Source organism: Halichoerus grypus, chromosome 12, assembly GCF_964656455.1.
Source record: "Halichoerus grypus chromosome 12, mHalGry1.hap1.1, whole genome shotgun sequence".
Classification (NCBI taxonomy): Eukaryota; Metazoa; Chordata; class Mammalia; order Carnivora; family Phocidae; genus Halichoerus; species Halichoerus grypus.
In genome coordinates, this window is record NC_135723.1 from 39793833 (window position 1) to 39810812 (window position 16980).

Below are 16980 nucleotides of genomic sequence, written 5' to 3' on the forward strand. Positions count from 1 at the left end.
CAGGTGCTCTGGACAATGGCCTTGCTGGCATCACTGCTGGCCACAAGTGAGTCGTCTTGGACATCCACCCCAGTCAAGTCTTCAGATGACTCTAGCCCCAGCTGCTATCTGCCTGTAACTACACAGAGATCACAAATGAGAAGCACCCAGCTGAACCCAGTCAACCCACAGAAACGTAAGAGGTAATAAATTGCTTTTGAGGCCACTAAGTGTTAGGGTGGACTTGTTATACAATAGTAGATAACCAAAATACCTATCCTCCTCGGTGATGGAGAAACACTAAAATCATTCCCATTAGGGAGGAGGGAAGGAGTGGGGACAGTAAGGCAGATAGGGAGCATGTATGTTGGCAGTGAGGAGGGTTATAATTTTAAATCTACTTAGTGTTGGGCATGAGTTTAAATGGTGAAATTGAGGAAAGGACTAGGGGAAGGTCTAGGGAAGAAACTCCAAGTTACAAAAAATTGGTTAAATAAATACAGTGTCCCAATTATATCTATATAAAATCCTGTAAATCCACACTTTTACAACAGGCATACTCACTGTATGCCACGTTACAACATTTGAATGTTATATTCCCATTTACTCTTTTCTTGCAAGCAAAGCACATGAGTTGCACCAGCGGGGGGAAAAAATGTGAAGGCATCAAGGTAAGAGTCATGAGTTGTTCCTATAGAATGAAGCCTCCAAAAGCAAACATTTATATTGCTCAGGGATATACTTATAAAAAGTATAAAGACATGCATGGAAATGAAAACCCCACCACTTTCGGGATAGGGTTATCTCCTGGGAGATGAAGGAGGGAAAAGCTATCACGCCAGAAATGCGAGGGCCTCCAGCTGCATTTGTCGAGTCTGACATCTTAACCTAAGTGGTAGGCACATCAGTGTCTATACCTTTTTGTTTTTTAAATAATAAAGATTAACTGCAACTGAATGTGATGTAAAAAAGGTGAGTGATAAAAGCTTGCCTGAAAAATGGTATCTGATACACAGCTAACACACAGGCATAAAAATACTAATGCATATGGGGATCACCGTAATGATGGGAATACAGGCAACAGCAACAGGGCCGTACTTGGAGGGGCTGCAGTTAAGACTGCTCTTCATGCCACAGCCTCACCAGTCCTTTTCCAAACCAGTGACGGAGCACATCAATTATTTCTGCCACTTGAAATGAGTATAAACTGCCATAAGCATTAGATGTATCTCACACACACACACACACACACACACACACACACACGTGCATCTGTTTGTGTGTAGGGATCTCAAAAGAAAAAAAATACCGGGGGCCTACTGTCAAAGGATTATTGTTCAAAAAGCATGTTTACTTGTCTTTCTAAAAATTATCACAGAATACTATCATTTTCTATTGGTATGCAAATAATTTTTACTAAATATGAACTTTAAAAGAGAGAGGTTTACACTTGGTTACCTTTTTTTCCCCTGGTGAATATTATTTCATTTCTTTTCATTTCAGTGTAGATTTATTTTCATGCCAACTAAGTTACTCATCATATTTATATTCTCCTTGAAACCAGTCATGGCACCACTTGTAATTCCTTATCTGATGACTTATTAAGATCAAAGGATCAAAAACCGGAAGATCCCAGACCCCTCAGGATCTCAACCCTCTATTTCACCGGAAGCAGAGGAGACTGTCCCCGCACGCTTGTTCTGCTGAACTACGGACTGCCACTTTCAGAGCACACGGCATCACCAGGTGGAAGCAGCAGCAGGCATCAGTAACAACGCGGTGAGAGACGATGTCAGTTTTTAAATTCACTGGGAACCTACTAGGAAATGGGTAGTGACAGGCCCCTTCTCCTCTGCCACATTTCCTGTGAGCTCCACCGTCACTGACAGTGGTCCCTAATCATGTCCCCCTCCAGGCACTGAGCTTCCGACCCAAGAAGGGGAAAGATGGAAAGATACAGAAGGTATATATATTTTGTGCAGGGATGCCTGAGGATCTGGGTCTCTGTCAAAACTCCTACAACTACTAGCCTAATACAGCGCACAGCAAACCAATGTACGGAGTACACACAAACCACAAAGAACTTTTCAGACTCAGAGTTTGTAAACCCCAGGCACAGCATTTCAGTTTGGTCTTGAACTGTGCTGAATATATCACTACTGTTATGCGTGAATCTACAAAAATGCTCAGAAAGCTCAAGTCAAATTTTTAACAGTGGTCTAAACCAAAACTAAGCTCAGTGCAAACAATGACTTTAAAAATAAAGTCAGATTTGACCCTTTTATACACATCAATGAAACAGAAGATTTTTTTAATGTCTTCACAGTTACAGGTTTTGCTATAATCAAAAGTAAGTTAATGAATGGGATTAATTTTATTCTCTTTTTCTTCTAAAATTTTCCTCCAAATTTACTATCACTGTGGTCGTTTTTCCGAAACAATATAATAAAACAGACTATTAGTTTTGCCAAGTGCTGTGAAGGTTACGAGACAAAGACCTCCCTGCGTATTCTCCCTGTTCTTGCAAAAAACAAACTATAAAACAGAAAAAGCTTTCTTCAAAGAAATGAGCAGCTTCAGTTACAAGTGAAAAGTCAGCCATGTGTACTAATTCTCGGTAATAATGAAGCCAGGGGCCAGGGGGGCTCCGCGGGGACTTAAAAGTCAGAGCCTGGCACGCTTGGGTGAACTAAGAAGGACAGCTGGCCATGTGACCCAGCCTCTCAAAGGCCTCTGTATTCCCAACTGGAGAGGCTAGCCTGGGGAGCCCACGCGGACTGTCTAAGGTGTGTGTCTGGCTCCGAGGGCTGGGAAACTCCGTCGCAGCAAAGGAGGATGCTGCTGATTTAAAAACACACTGAGAATGGGATCATCCACCCCGCTGCTCAGCGAGCTGAAGGGTCTGCATTGTTTGCTACCTACAGGATTGTTCACTTGAAAAATAAACTCTGACTTCTTAAAGCAGTGTTGGGGGGGGGAGCGAAAGGGAGGTTTGAAAACCGCGGACCACGGTCTATCCGCCTTTGAGATGAAGGATGGCAAACCTCATTTCACAGATACTTTAAGTAGCTGCAAAACCCAAGTGGCTCCAATCTTAAGCCCATGTTTAGATCAGGCTTGAAGAAGGGCTGCACCTCTTTACAGTAACTAGGCACCACTTCTGATGCCAACCTGTGCTTTGTGTTTGAAATGGGCGACCACAGACAAGAAAACAAGACCACCTACGGCAGACAATACGTGCCACAACCCATCTCCCAGACCCACGTGCAGGCAAAATGTTTTCGTTAAAAAGATAATAAACCTCCAGGTTATTGCCAAAATCTGGAGCAGTATCACATAATTAATTTCACATTTTAAACTCTGACAGAGATATATAATCATGTCTTTTCCAGCAGGTTTACAACCTAACTTTTTAAGAGAAACAAACCCCCCCTGACCTACAGAAACACCCGTGCAACAGCCTGGAGGCCAGGCCAGGGACAGCCGGTGGACGCGCCCCTTTAACATGAGAAAACCGAGTGCCTCAAACGGACACTCCCGTTGTTTCAAATGAAGCGTACTTACGGGAAGAGCAGCTTCTGCACCTCCTAATAATATTCTTTTTGATTATTATTGGGTGCCCTTTTTATTTAGCACAATAAAGCCTCCCTTTTTCCACCCTGAATGCTCCTAAAGTTACAGGACAAGGGGACCCTACCTGGCCATCTATGACAGGTCAGTGATCAAACAGAAAGAGAGTCAGGCAAGAGCCAAATTCCGTCTATCTCTTCAGAATGACCAGGACGAGGACTTCTTAGCTCCTGCTCCCATTCAAAGTCAGACAGGACAATAAGCCCTTTCCAAACAAAGGTTTAATATTCTCAGGTGTTTACCCAGCATCGAAACGCAATGATTTTCAAGAAAAGATTATTTTATGAAGGCCATTTCCTGCACAGAACAAGCTAACTAAAAAAATAAGTGACCTCATCTTTCTTATAAGAAAAGAAACAGGTTTAGATGAAAAATATACCAATACTGTATTGTCCTAGTGATCAAAGCCTGTTTATTTAACTAACCTTATCTTCAAATAGCACCAGTCTTTGTAGAAGAGTTTAATTTACTTAAAGTATTTGCATTCACATGAACAAACCTGTACATGAGATAAAACGAGACATCATGTTTTGCTGAGCTTAAGAACAAGATGCAGGTTGTTCATCCATATAAAGAAATACTCATTCCAAGCGGTTTCGACAATGCGGAACACACTCAGCCAGTTGTTTTCCAGCATCCTTTTTCCAGAAGCACAGGGAAGCTTGAGGAGGTGCTGGTGTGTGGAAGGCAAAGCAAAGCAGAGGGCTATGGCTGCCGACTCCAAACTACAAATTTTAGTGCCTGACCCAGCAGAGGGTGCCATGAGGAAAGAATGTACTACAAATTAACTTTAGGAAAAGGTTAGCAAAGATTCTTTCAAAGGCCAAACACTTTCTGCCACAAATCACTTCTACTACAGAACCAACCGAAAGCAATGACGGATTTAACAGGCATGACTTAACAGGCAGTAAGATCACAAACATTTACCCTTCCATCTCAGGAATGGTTCTCGGGCCCTAGAAGACTCTGCCCTTGCACAGGATCTGTGGTTGAACAGAAGCCTTAGTCCACATTAGGTTACCACGGTGGGGGTATGCATGGGAAACAAGTCTTTTCAACGCAGAGTTATGCAAAAGGTACTTACACAGCCGCCAGCAAGAATTTCTGCTGCAAGTGGGACCGAACCATCTTTGCTCATAAATTTATCCCTCACAAAATCATTCACCTTGAAGAAAAATATTTACAGAAGCTGATGAAAAATATAAAGAAAGTCATTAAACACATATACAACGGTAAATATGTTATTTTTCTCTGTCAGTATACTGAAGTAATCATAAACTGAATAAATTAAGGATCTTAAAAGAGTTTGAGAAGTGCCTTTAATAGCACATATGTACTTTTTAAAAGGTAAAATATATATAAGTATTCCTGATGTTTCCGGGAGAAAGAAACTGAAAGACAGATGGCTTAGGGGCACCTGGCTGGCTCAGTGGGTGGAGCGTGTGACTCCTGATCTCAGGGTTGTGAGTTCCAGCCCCATGTTGGGAGTAGCGATTACTTAAAAATCAAGTCTTTAAAATAAAAAAAAGATAAATGGCTTACCAGCCTAAAAAATGCAAATATGTCCGCCAATTACAATAGCATAAGAAAGACGTATTGACACCAAGGACACAATAAAAACATACATTTTAGAAGTTAAGAACTGGTTTACCAAGTCTGATTAAAAATCATTTTCATGTCTGCTAACAAAATTTAATCTAAAACAAAACACATCACCAAGACGAAGTTGGCTAAGCATATTTTTCAGCTTAAAAATTTAGTATCTTAAGAATTCTCAACATCAGTAACCTTAATTAATTAGTTAAGTATAATGTACTCAAAATGGTATGTACTACAAGCCATCTTAAAAATCAATCATATTTTTGGAAGACACAAGCCAGAAAAGATGAGTTGTTCCAAGGCCACACAATAACAAAGTAAAAGAATTTCAGGCACCAAGGCTACAGAGCCCAATCTAAAATTGGAGTTTAACTTTCTGGGGCCTTATAAACCTTCTTGATATAACAGCAGTATCTGTCCATTCCACAAACTTACTGAATATTTCCCATCTATCACACGAGAGCCTGGCACTGGATAAAGGATCAACTTCAACTAGAACTCAGACCCCTGAACAGGTGGCCTGGCAGATGCTTATAGAATATATCCGAAAAATGAATTCTAGCTGGTTTTGGATTCTTATCTTTCCGCTCATGAATTGTGTGGATGCAGGTAAATACTGAAACCCTGTGGGCCCCATTTCCTCATCTGTAAATGCTCGGTCCCACTTTGCTGGAGATTAAATAATAACAGATCATACAGGTACATACATGTACCATACATCTGGTAGGGATGGAGGCCAATTTAGCAGCAGCTGCTGCCACTTTGGTGATGGTGGTGGTGGTTGATGGTGGTGGTGGTGGTGGTTGATGGTGGTGGCTGGTGGTGGTGGTTGATGGTGGTGGGTGGTGGTGGTGGTGGTGGTGGTGGTGGTGGGTGGTGGTAGTGGTGGTTGATGGTGGTGGGTGGTGGTGGTGGTGGTGGTTGATGGTGGTGGTGGTGGGTGGTGGTGGTGGTGGTGGTTGATGGTGGTGGGTGGTGGTGGTTGGTGGTGGTGGGTGGTGGTGGTGGTGGTGGTTGATGGTGGTGGGTGGTGGTGGTGGTGGTGGTTGATGGTGGTGGGTGGTGGTGGTGGTGGTGGTGGTGGGTGGTGGTGGTTGGTGGTGGGTGGTTGGTGGTGGTGGTGGTGGTGGTGGTGGTGGTTGATGGTGGTGGTTGGTGGTGGTGGTTGATGGTGGTGGTTGGTGGTGGTGGTGGTGGTGGTTGATGGTGGTGGTTGGTGGTGGTGGTTGGTGGGTGGTTGGTGGTGGTGGTGGTGGTTGATGGTGGTGGTTGGTGGTGGTGGTGGTGGTGGTTGATGGTGGTGGTTGGTGGTGGTGGTGGTGGTGGTTGTTGTTGGTGGTGGTGGTGGTTGATGGTGGTTGGTGGTGGTGGTGGTTGATGGTGGTTGATGGTGGTGGTTGGTGGTGGTGGTGGTGGTGGTGGTTGATGGTGGTGGTTGGTGGTGGTGGTTGATGGTGGTGGTTGGTGGTGGTGGTGGTGGTGGTTGTTGGTGGTGGTGGTGGTGGTTGATGGTGGTTGGTGGTGGTGGTGGTTGATGGTGGTTGATGGTGGTGGTTGGTGGTGGTGGTGGTGGTGGTTGATGGTGGTGGTTGGTGGTGGTGGTTGATGGTGGTTGATGGTGGTGGTTGGTGGTGGTGGTGGTGGTGGTGGTTGATGGCGGTTGGTGGTGGTGGTTGGTGGTGGTGGTGGTAGTGGTGGTGGTTGGTGGTGGTGGTGGTGGTGGTTGGTGGTGGTGGTGGTGGTGGTTGGTGGTGGTTGGTGGTGGTGGTGGCTGGTGGTGGTGGTGGCTGGTGGCTGGTGGTGGTGGTGGCTGATGGTGGTGGTGGCTGGTGGTGGTGGTGGTGGTGGTTGGTGGTGGTGGTTGGTGATGGTGGTGGCTGATGGTGGTGGTGGCTGATGGTGGTGGTGGCTGGTGGTGGTGGCTGGTGGTGGTTGATGGTGGTGGTGGTGGTGGTTGGTGGTGGTGGTTGGTGGTGGTGGTTGGTGGTGGTGGTGGTTGATGGTGGTGGTGGTTGTTGGTGGTGGTGGTTGGTGGTGGTGGTGGTTGGTGGTGGTGGTGGTTGATGGTGGTGGTGGTGGTTGGTGGTGGTGGTGGTGGTGGTGGTGGTGGGTGGTGGTGGGTGGTGGTGGTGGTTGGTGGTGGTGGTGGTGGTGGCTGATGGTGGTGGTGGTGGTAGCAGCCACCACAAGTCCTGTTCAAATATAGCATCACATTTTTGGATGTTCAGTGTTCAGTGGAGGACGGTGAAAAAACTGTGTGTGACGAGTGCCTAGGTTTGAATTAGCTAGCACCTCCGAGGAAACACAAACTTGCTGTTTCCCATAAGAATATCTGCTAGATTCCTGAGTGTGCAAACTCTCTGCATAAGAAGCATCAACTGAAAAGACTTACTGTAAGTTTTATGGCCTTCTCTGGGGCAACTCCCAGTAACTGTGGCAACAGACCTAAAAAGCAACAAAAAGTATATTAAATAAATTACCGTTAACTAAACAAATCAGCAACTCTAAAGAAGGGACCACCATCTAAACACTGGGGCAATCTCTGCTGCGATTTTAGGCTATTACTTTTAATGAGAATACTCGAAATGGATGTGTCTAAGAGCCACATCAGGACCAAGTAAATTCCCACTCATATTCTGGGTCGTTTGCACATTGGGTAAATCAACAGTATTAGTGATAGAGGAAATCTCATTATTCCATAAGTTTGTTCTTTTCCCTCCTGCCTCTTAAATACGTGAAATAAGTGTACTTTAGCCACTATATTATTTTTTTCTAACACTTTTCTCATCTGCCCACCCCCGGAGGCCCACAGTTTAGCCATTCATTCATTTAGCAACTATAACTTGGTGACAAGCACAAGACAAACAAGGTTCTTGCTCTGACCAGCCCCAGGTGGAAGGAAGGGAGAGGCTTTACTGAAGACGTGACAACTGGGGAAAAATGCATTCTGGAAGGGAACAGATAAGGCAAAGAAAGCAGAATAGGAACAAGCCCGGTGTGCTCAAAAATGAGGGTGAACATCGGTGAGCCACCTGGCACAGAGCAGGCCCGAGGAGAGGCACAGGTCGGGGCCGGATGCTATAGCCGCATTGTAGGCCAGGAGCCTAAGTCAGATGAGAAGGAATTACAAGCCTCCATCGGGAGAGTGATATGCTAATTCACATTTTAAAAACACCACTCTGGCTGCTGTGTAAAAAGACAGGACATACTCATGGGGGGGGGGGGAGGGAGGGAGGGAGGGAGGGAGGGAGGGAGTGTGTGTGTGTGTGTGTGTGTGACAAAGAAAAACTGGGTTTGATGTGAATACCTGGGGAGAGATGAAGCCTGGGGAGAGTAACAGGTTTGGGGTGGAAAGTGAAAAGTTCTGTTTTAAGTACGTTGAGTGGGAATTACGTATCAGAGCACAGGAAGAGGATGCCTTTGACAGGAAAGGGCCGCTTCTGGGAAAGGCACTCACAACAGGAGCAGACCGATATAGGTATACTAAAAAATGTGATCATTTTCATTTGTTCTAAGAAAATAAAATGAAAGGCAGATGATTTTTCTTGGAAACACACTGTGAGCTAACCTTGAGGATCAGAATGCATTGTTCTCCCATGTCATACTGCTGTCCTTGAGAGGGACTTCACGGTGTTAGCCCTTGTTGGTAACAACAATTTTCTAATTCGTCAACCTAAGAAGGTCTACTTGCAGTCTCTTCGGAGAGACCAGCCTGGCACACACCATCTCCCTAAGCCCGTGGCCAAAAGTCACTAGCCTGAGGGCTGTCTGTATCCATTCTGCAGATGTGTTTTATTGAGTAGTACAAGGTTTCAAACGTAATTCAAGCTTATTGTTAAGATGTAAAGACAGATCGATCAATCAATCAATGGATGGACTGATCTGACAGCCCTCGGCCTTTTTGACATTATGGCAATCTGCTCCAGTTGGGTGAGGCTCTGCCTGTTAGGACCGAGCATCGGTTCACTAAGGCCCCCCACTCCCTAATGCCGACATGGGACTGAGGACAACTGTCATTCATCATTTTTCTTGCTCTGCTGCTATCTTCACAAGAGAGAAATGTTTTTCTGTGCCTCTGGTTCTACAAAAAGCACAAACAGCTTCATGTTTTAGGAAAAATGGGAGAAAGCTCATTTCACTGTGGAACTCAATGATAAGGATGCTGATGCTAATGAGAATGTTCTTTAAAAACAGCTGACCTAAAAACAGCTAACATATTACTTATGATGTGTCAGGCACCACCTTAAGCACTTTACTGACTCATTTAATCCTTATAACCACCCTGCAGAGAGGAAACTGAGGCACACAGAGATTCATCCATTCTGAATCACGCAGCTAATAAATGGTGAGGGTGGGATTCCAACCTGAGCCCTCCTCCTCAAGAGTCCATGTTTTTAGACAACACTCACCCATCCTGTGCTCCACGGCAAACATGTATCTGCCTCTCACACCCTGCCTTTCTTCACGTACATAACCTGCCTGATCTTGGATTTGAGTTTGCAGTGTCTTTTCTAGGCTGCCATATTTGGATCCTGCTTCACCCAGGCCCACAGGTGGTCGCACGAGGATAAGGAACCTAAAACACGCACAGGCCATGAGTCCAGCAACCCGGGACCTCTGAACTGGTAGCGAGCCAGTGGGGAGTGTTCATCCAGGATCGCGACAGAGCCCTGAGAGTGAAGAGCCGGTCAGCACAGAGGCACAGACGGAGCAGACGCCCTGTGGAGTCGGGAGGGTGGCCGGCTGAAACCCTGGGTGGCCTACTGCCTCGATGAAGCATGAGGAGCAGAAGTGTAAGAAAAGAAGTGGACGGACAGACAGAAGAGAATGTGAAGCCAGTGCGACAGAGACACCGAAGAGACAGAACCCAGCCCATGAAGGGTGCACAGGTGGGGAGAGCGGCCCTGACCATCTTCTGGTCCCTCTGAGGCCAGGTCCCAGGGACATTCCTACCCTGGAATCAGATCTCGGTCTTCTTTCTCTCTCAAGTAAACTCTTACCAAAACTCTGCTCTCACTAGTTGGAGGCAGGCTATGCTCTTTATAATCTAAATGAACCAGAGCAGCACAGAAAACATGAATACGAAACCATTTGGGCCAAGCAAGTGCTTATTCCAAGTGAGCACTCTCTCCTCCTAGACTACATTCACTTATGAATCTTTTACTTATATCAAATGACAGAATATGATGTCTCTAATATGAGGAGAGAGGCTTTGTTAATGACTTTATACAACTACAATGCTAATCTCTACAGGTAAAATATAGGGATGCACTGTTTTAACTACACCTTAACATTTACAATTTCCATTTTCCTCTGTATTCAGGTCAAGTACCAAAATGTTTTGTTAAATATTTACTCACTAGATGTATTTTTCTCATCATTAAATTGTAGACCAAAACCATGGATGGGCTGAAAGCACTGTGATTTAAATGATGATCTCTTATCTCTGTAACTACCCCGTGACAGTCTTTTAAAATGACTAATAAAAAACAGCCCATGGAGCCAAATGACTACAGTGTTAAGACACAATCACTTCAGCTAGCCTTTTAAGCTATCGAGATTTGTCTTTCTCACTATAAATTTAGTAATGTACCGTGAATAGCAAAAACAAAACCAAACAAAAGAGAAAACCCTGTATTTAAGACTAAATATAGGGCAGCAAATATTTATTTGTTCAGCAAACATTTACCAAGTGCCTTCTGTGCACCTGGGACTGGAAGGAACTGGGATGGACACAGTAAAGTCTGTGCCCGCCCCCCGCCCCAAGAAAAATTCTCAGTGTAGAAGAAAAGGGAACCCCTAGGTATCTCTGTGTGCCCCCGAAGGGAGATAAACCACCTAAAAAAAGAGTGGTGAGTACCAGAGCCAAGAGGCATCAAAGAATTATGTGAACACAGCGGAAAGAACCAGGAAGAGGGAGGAGAGCACCCTGGGTCTTGAAGGCAAGGCAGAGGTTCACTGGAGAAAAGAGATGTGGGTAGAACATAGGACGCCGTGGCCAGTGAGTGAAAAGCACCCAAGTCTGAAGAGCATGGCACAGTCAGGGTTAGGGCAAGACCACTGAAGGCTGTGGCTGGATCACGGACCTGGAGATAAGTAACCGCAGTAGTGACAGTGACAACGGCCAGTATTCGGGGGCACCTCCCACATGTCAGGAACTATTCTACAGGCTTTAGGCGAATCAACACATTTAATCCACGCAAGTCAAAACAGTAACTCAGTGCAAGTTATTCTTACCTCATCAAGAGAAACTGAAACAGACTTTAAGGAGCCTGCCCAAGGTCACTCAGCTGTTAGATGGGGGAATGGGTTCAACCCAGGCGGTCTGGCTGGAGGGGGTGCTCCTATCTGGTGCATCATACTGCTTCTCTCCCCGGGGAACACTAAGGAGCTTGTGCCAAATTCTGCAGATACATGGGGTGGCTTTTAAAGCAAAGAGTGAAGTTCAAAGAGTAAAAAGTTCTAGAGGCAAGTAAAGGACAGATGCTAAGGGCAGAGACCTAAGGCAGGGAGAGTAATCAAGAGGTTAAAGTAATATAATAGGAGGCCCTGAGTTTCACTAAATGAGTAACTTCAACTCAGTAAGAATAAAACCAAAGTACAGATCCATTCCTAAGACTTGGGCCAGATGTTGGCACATGGGGACGCACTGGATAAGGACCATTCTTGTGGTGACTGCCCTGGCTAAGTGGGGAAACAGAGGCAGCTGTGGACTGCAACCCGAACCGAGTGCCACTACGGACTTGGACCTGGACACTGGCAGCCCTGTGTAAATGCTCTCTGGAAAGGGTCATGATCTGTGGGACAATGAAAAGTCACAGCGGTGGGAATTTCAAGAACCTTCCTGGTTCCCTGACTGTGGGGGGGGGGGGGGGGGGGCGGGGATGTGGCTCAGTAATGCCTAAAACAGCCAGTCTTGTTACGGCACTTCAACACGATCACAGTGAAGTTTAAAGTACATATATGTTTGACATCTGGGTAACTCAGCAGAAAAATTAGGCTTCTAATATAAGATGTTTCTGTTGGATTCTGGAAACTCATTTTAACAGAGAATGGATGTGTGTGTTGTTTCTAACTTGTCAAAACAGCAGTCTATTTTCCAACTGCCTCAAATGAAATTTATTAGTGTGGTTAGTTTTCTAATCTTCTCATTTTAGTTCAGCTCCATCAGCACATATGGCAATGCTTCCTTGGCAAACTTTACCAGAAGGCTGCTAATGCGAGAAAAGATTTACAGGGTACATTATTAATATAGTATTTTGTCTTCAAATTTCATAGGTTTGAGATCTAAATCACACTAGCCCCTCTGATCCCAGGCCCTTGTGCAACCCAACAAGAACTGCACTGGATGTGTGGGGACTAAGCCCACATCAGGAACCTCCAACGTGAGCTCCCTACGGCACCCCAAAGAGGTTCCTGGAGCGGTGTGCTGGATCAGAGGGCTGCTATGTTATTCTTTACTTAAAAACCTTTTAGAAACAGAATTCTAGAATCTCAGAGTTGGAAGGGACTCTGAAAGAAACTCATTAATAATGCTGGCCTAATTGAAGCGATTTATTTCCAATGGCTTGGCAGCAAAATGAATGGCTTGGAGACTGGGCTTTGGAGGTTGACAGACCTGGGCTGGAATCCGAGGTCTGTACCCTTTTCCTGCTGAGTGATCTTGGGGATGTTATTCTTTGAACTCTAGGTTCTTCACTGGTAAATCAAGATGCTGATGATGACTCACTGGTTTATTATGATAATTCTATGAGTAAATGTAGAGCTAGATACTACTCACAACCTTCATTACGTATTCAAAAACGAGATGTTTCTATCTACCTGTTCAAGGCATATCCTTGATTCTGTTCCTGCATACAAGAGGCAATTCTGCCTGAATAATGTTCACAGTCCAGAGTTAAGTCCAGAGTAGAATGGGGTCTCCATAGCATGATGCCTATCCTTAGAAGAGCTGTCCCCCAGATGTGGGGGCACATTTGGTCTGAGAGTGTCTCGTGGCCCTGCTTCCTCTTAGCACAGACCTAACAACACATCTTTAGGTTTTCAAGTTAAAATGTTTATGTTAAGAACTTAAACACTGCTCGACCTCTCACAATAAGCGCCTCTTTACAATGTAAATTCTACCGAGTGGCAGAAGAGCCAGGTGAGGAAGAGTGTGGAGTCTGGATCCGGGATGCTAGTCTGCAGGCTGACTCCGTAAGCTGTTAGCTGTGTCACTGTGGGCAACTTAACCCAATCTCTTTGTACCTTAGTTTCTATATCTATAAAATGGAAATACACACAGTACTGTCTTCATGGGGTAGTTCTGACAATGACATAAGTTCATATACATAAAGCCCTCCAAGCACACAGGAAGTACTACAGAAGTGATTTTTTGTTGTTTGTTTTTATCTTCATCATCATCACCATCATCACTCTCCTCTTCCTTCACGGACACTGGCATCTGGAGAGGCTAAGCAGCTTGTCCCAAGGCCCTCCGTGACCAGGGACTATGCTGTGGCGCTCGGAGTTGAGTTCATTCAGCTCCACCACTCCCCTCCAGCCGGGGCTCTCTGCCACGCGTGCTCGGCATCTCCCTGGTCCCTCTACTAGACTTACTGCTCCAACTTTCTTCTTTGCTCTGTAAAGGCTTTTCTTCTGGCCCCAGACTGTTCCACAACTTTTCTCTGGGCCCCGCCCGGCCCTGGGCTAGCACCCTGCACGGATGGGCCCTTTCACACGGCAAAAGGAGGCGGAGGTGTGGTGGGCATCCACATCATGCCTCCACTTCTCTCTCTCTCCAGGTGCTGCGTATCGGGCACTGAACGGCGGGGCCAACCTGCTGGTTACGACCTGGAGAACAGGTCCGAGTCCGGGCACACACCGGGAAGCGGGCTCGGGTAGAGCAGCAGGTGGCGAGCCAGGCTGCCGGCCCACGGACAACTGTAAGCACCATGGAGTAGCTCTCCTGAAACGCCACACTGCACGAGACAGGCAGGAGCACAGATGCTGAGGGGCCACAGCAAGGAAGAAACTCCGTAACTAAAGCAGCATCTCTGTCTCAGGGCGGAGCACAGTCCTGAGAAAGGGACCGCCGACGAGCACGTAAAATGGGGAAGGGGGCATTCAGGGCAGAGACAAGCAGTGGAGTTTGGTAGGGGAAATGAGCGTATAAACGATCCCCATTCCTCTAGCCAAAGGCACATGAAGCACTTTTTTGTGTTATCTAGTTTCAACCCAGAGGAAACCCCTCCAATGTTGAATTCTTACCCTCCTGACCTCCCCACAGAGGCCACTACACTTGCCCTCATCTTCCCAGAGAGCCCTCCTTGCTTTCAACATCAGATTACCCTTTATTCTGGAGCTATCAGCACTCTGCGCGCCCTGTCTCACAGCTTTTATTCCTGCTCCTAGTTCCATGGCCTTCTCTCTTCACTTGTTCAAGCCTTCTTTCCTCCCTCCTCCTCCAACCGCTCGTCTGTCCGCCTTTGACTCATATAGCCCTGAGGCATGAGGCATTTCCACCCTCCCTACTGAGCTATCCCCTTTCAGAGCCCTTGGATCACTTGGGGCGGGGCTCCTGGGGAGCACCCCATTGGGACTGGGCAGTGGAGCTGGGGAAATGGCGGCGGGGGGGGGGGGGCAGTGCAGATGGCCAGATTTAAATGACTCTCATCTGGGTTAAATGTTTTACTCCAAATGTCAAGAACCAGCCATGGCTCAGGATGCCTTTGGAAGACTGAGTGTCAAAATGTAAATGACTGATACTGATCGATAGTCTAGGAAGGATTTGGTTCCTTTGACTCCTGCTTTGGGGCTGGCTTTCTAGAAGTGAAGATCATTGGGAAGAGAGGTCCTATCCCCTCCTTCCGTCTGGTACATGACAACTCCTAGTCATCTTTTCTTCTACCTCAACTCCTTGCTGCTGAGGTTTAATCTGTTCTGCTTGCTGCAGCTTCAGCGATGGCAGTAACTGGTTATAAATGACCATGCTGCAGGCCCAGCGCTAACTCACTCAATCTCTTCTTCCCTGGGCTTTGTCTACTTCGATCTTTTCGTCATCCTTCCCAAGTTTCTAAGCTCACCGCTGGGGCCTCTGACAACGCACCCACCCTCCTTGGTCTGACCTTGTACTACTTCTGCCTCCCATGTTAACACCCTGTGCTCCCTATAGATCTCCGCAGATGTGATTACCCAGCTCATGGTTTCCTAGAAGCTAATGTCTGCCTTCTGATCTTTTCACAGCCTTAATGCCCTAAATTAATACCCTTAATGCAAAAAACTGGCCAAAAAAAAAAAAAATAAGATTCAAACCAATCTATTTTGTGCTCATTAGAAGCTTTGCTGGACATGGATTGACAGCCATGATTTGGCACAGTTCAAAGATTCACTGTAGTTGGTTCCAAGACACATGCGTTCTTAAGTTATGCAAAACAGTTGTAGAAACTCCAATCGTTTTATTTTGGTGCTAGAATTTTTTAAAATTTATTTTTATCCACAAGAATTATGCAAGAAGGAATTTCACCGCAGACCCATGTAATTTGGGTACTCCCCTCTATAGAGCCATTAACCACAAGAAGAGGCCTTGCTTAAACTAGCTGTCTGACAAAACTTCCTTCCAGAATGCAAACGTATCAATAACTTCCTGAGATATCACCACAATATCCTCTAGATGTCACCTTGAGAACATTCCAGGATGGAAGACGACTGCTTTCGCACCACACAGACAACTTGAAATAGACCCATTTAAGACTCTGTATGCCCAGATCAATGGTTTAATTAAAACAAAAAAAAATTTTTTTTTGCCAATTAACTCGAAAATTAAGTAGTGCTCCAAATTAAGTTTAATTCATAAAATGATCTAATTTCTCTTTCTGGCAGATTTTTTTTTATGACTTCTCCCATCAACAGAAACAAAAACAAAAACCTTCCTTTAAGAAGTATTTCTCATGGATTCTGATTTCTCTTGAATCTTTCTCCCCAAAGATCCTCCCCCAAACATTTTCCATTTTCTGAGGCTGCTCATCTCATTACCCCAAGCATCTGAGGGAGGAGAGTACAGCAAAGTTTAAAGGCAGAAATTAGTTATTCCTGGACTGGTAAGAGCATTTAATTGGGGATGATTACCCAATTGATTGTTTCTCTTTAATATGCCAAGTCAATAGCAGGCCAATAACTGACTCATTTGGTCATGCAGTTCATTCAAACCAAATGAGCTGTCAGGTACTTCATTAAGAATTTTAAACACCTGAGTGCATGAAATCAATCTGGAGAGTGGGGAGGAAATAAAGGAAGCCTTTTACAAGTGACTTCAGGCAAATCTGGATTATCTCGGGTGTTATTTCCCTTCATACAGGCGGACTTAGACTTAGTCTGGGGGTCTGATTTTCAAAAATTACAGAAAAACCTTGGGAAATCATTTTCTTGTAAAGAAAGTAGTGTATATAATAGAGAAGATCTGCAGAGTCAGTCTCAATAGTATTTCCAAGGGGCTCCTTCCTGATCCCTCCAGAATAAGAGACTCTCAGAGACAAGGAACAGTGAGCTGCAGAGACATGGAGAGTAAGACCTAAGAAACCCCAATACTACAAGGCCTTGTGGCTTGCTGGAGGCCCAGGACGCCACCACGTCCGCTGAGGACAGTTGCTGACACTCCCCTTTGGACCCTGGGGCAGTGATTGAAATGTGCTCTCCATTTAGGACTGGATAACCTCCCGGACTGCATGTGGAGGCTGGGAGCGGCCAGAGAAAGCAAACAGAAAAATCACCTGTGGTGGAGGGCTCAAGAGTTCT

General features: G+C 45.6%; 1 protein-coding gene across 7 annotated transcripts in view; it reads right to left on the minus strand.

Moving 5' to 3' along the window:
• The window catches only part of SLC25A13 (solute carrier family 25 member 13), a 183626-nt gene that overhangs the window by 47211 nt on the left and 119435 nt on the right, over positions 1 to 16980 (minus strand). For all 7 annotated transcript variants that reach the window (XM_078059285.1, XM_078059286.1, XM_078059287.1 and 4 more), the window contains 2 exons: positions 7601 to 7653; positions 4694 to 4774 (listed from right to left, as the gene is read on the minus strand). In XM_078059285.1, coding sequence (XP_077915411.1) covers positions 4694 to 4774; positions 7601 to 7653 — 134 coding nt within the window. The remainder of the gene's footprint in view (positions 1 to 4693; positions 4775 to 7600; positions 7654 to 16980) is intronic.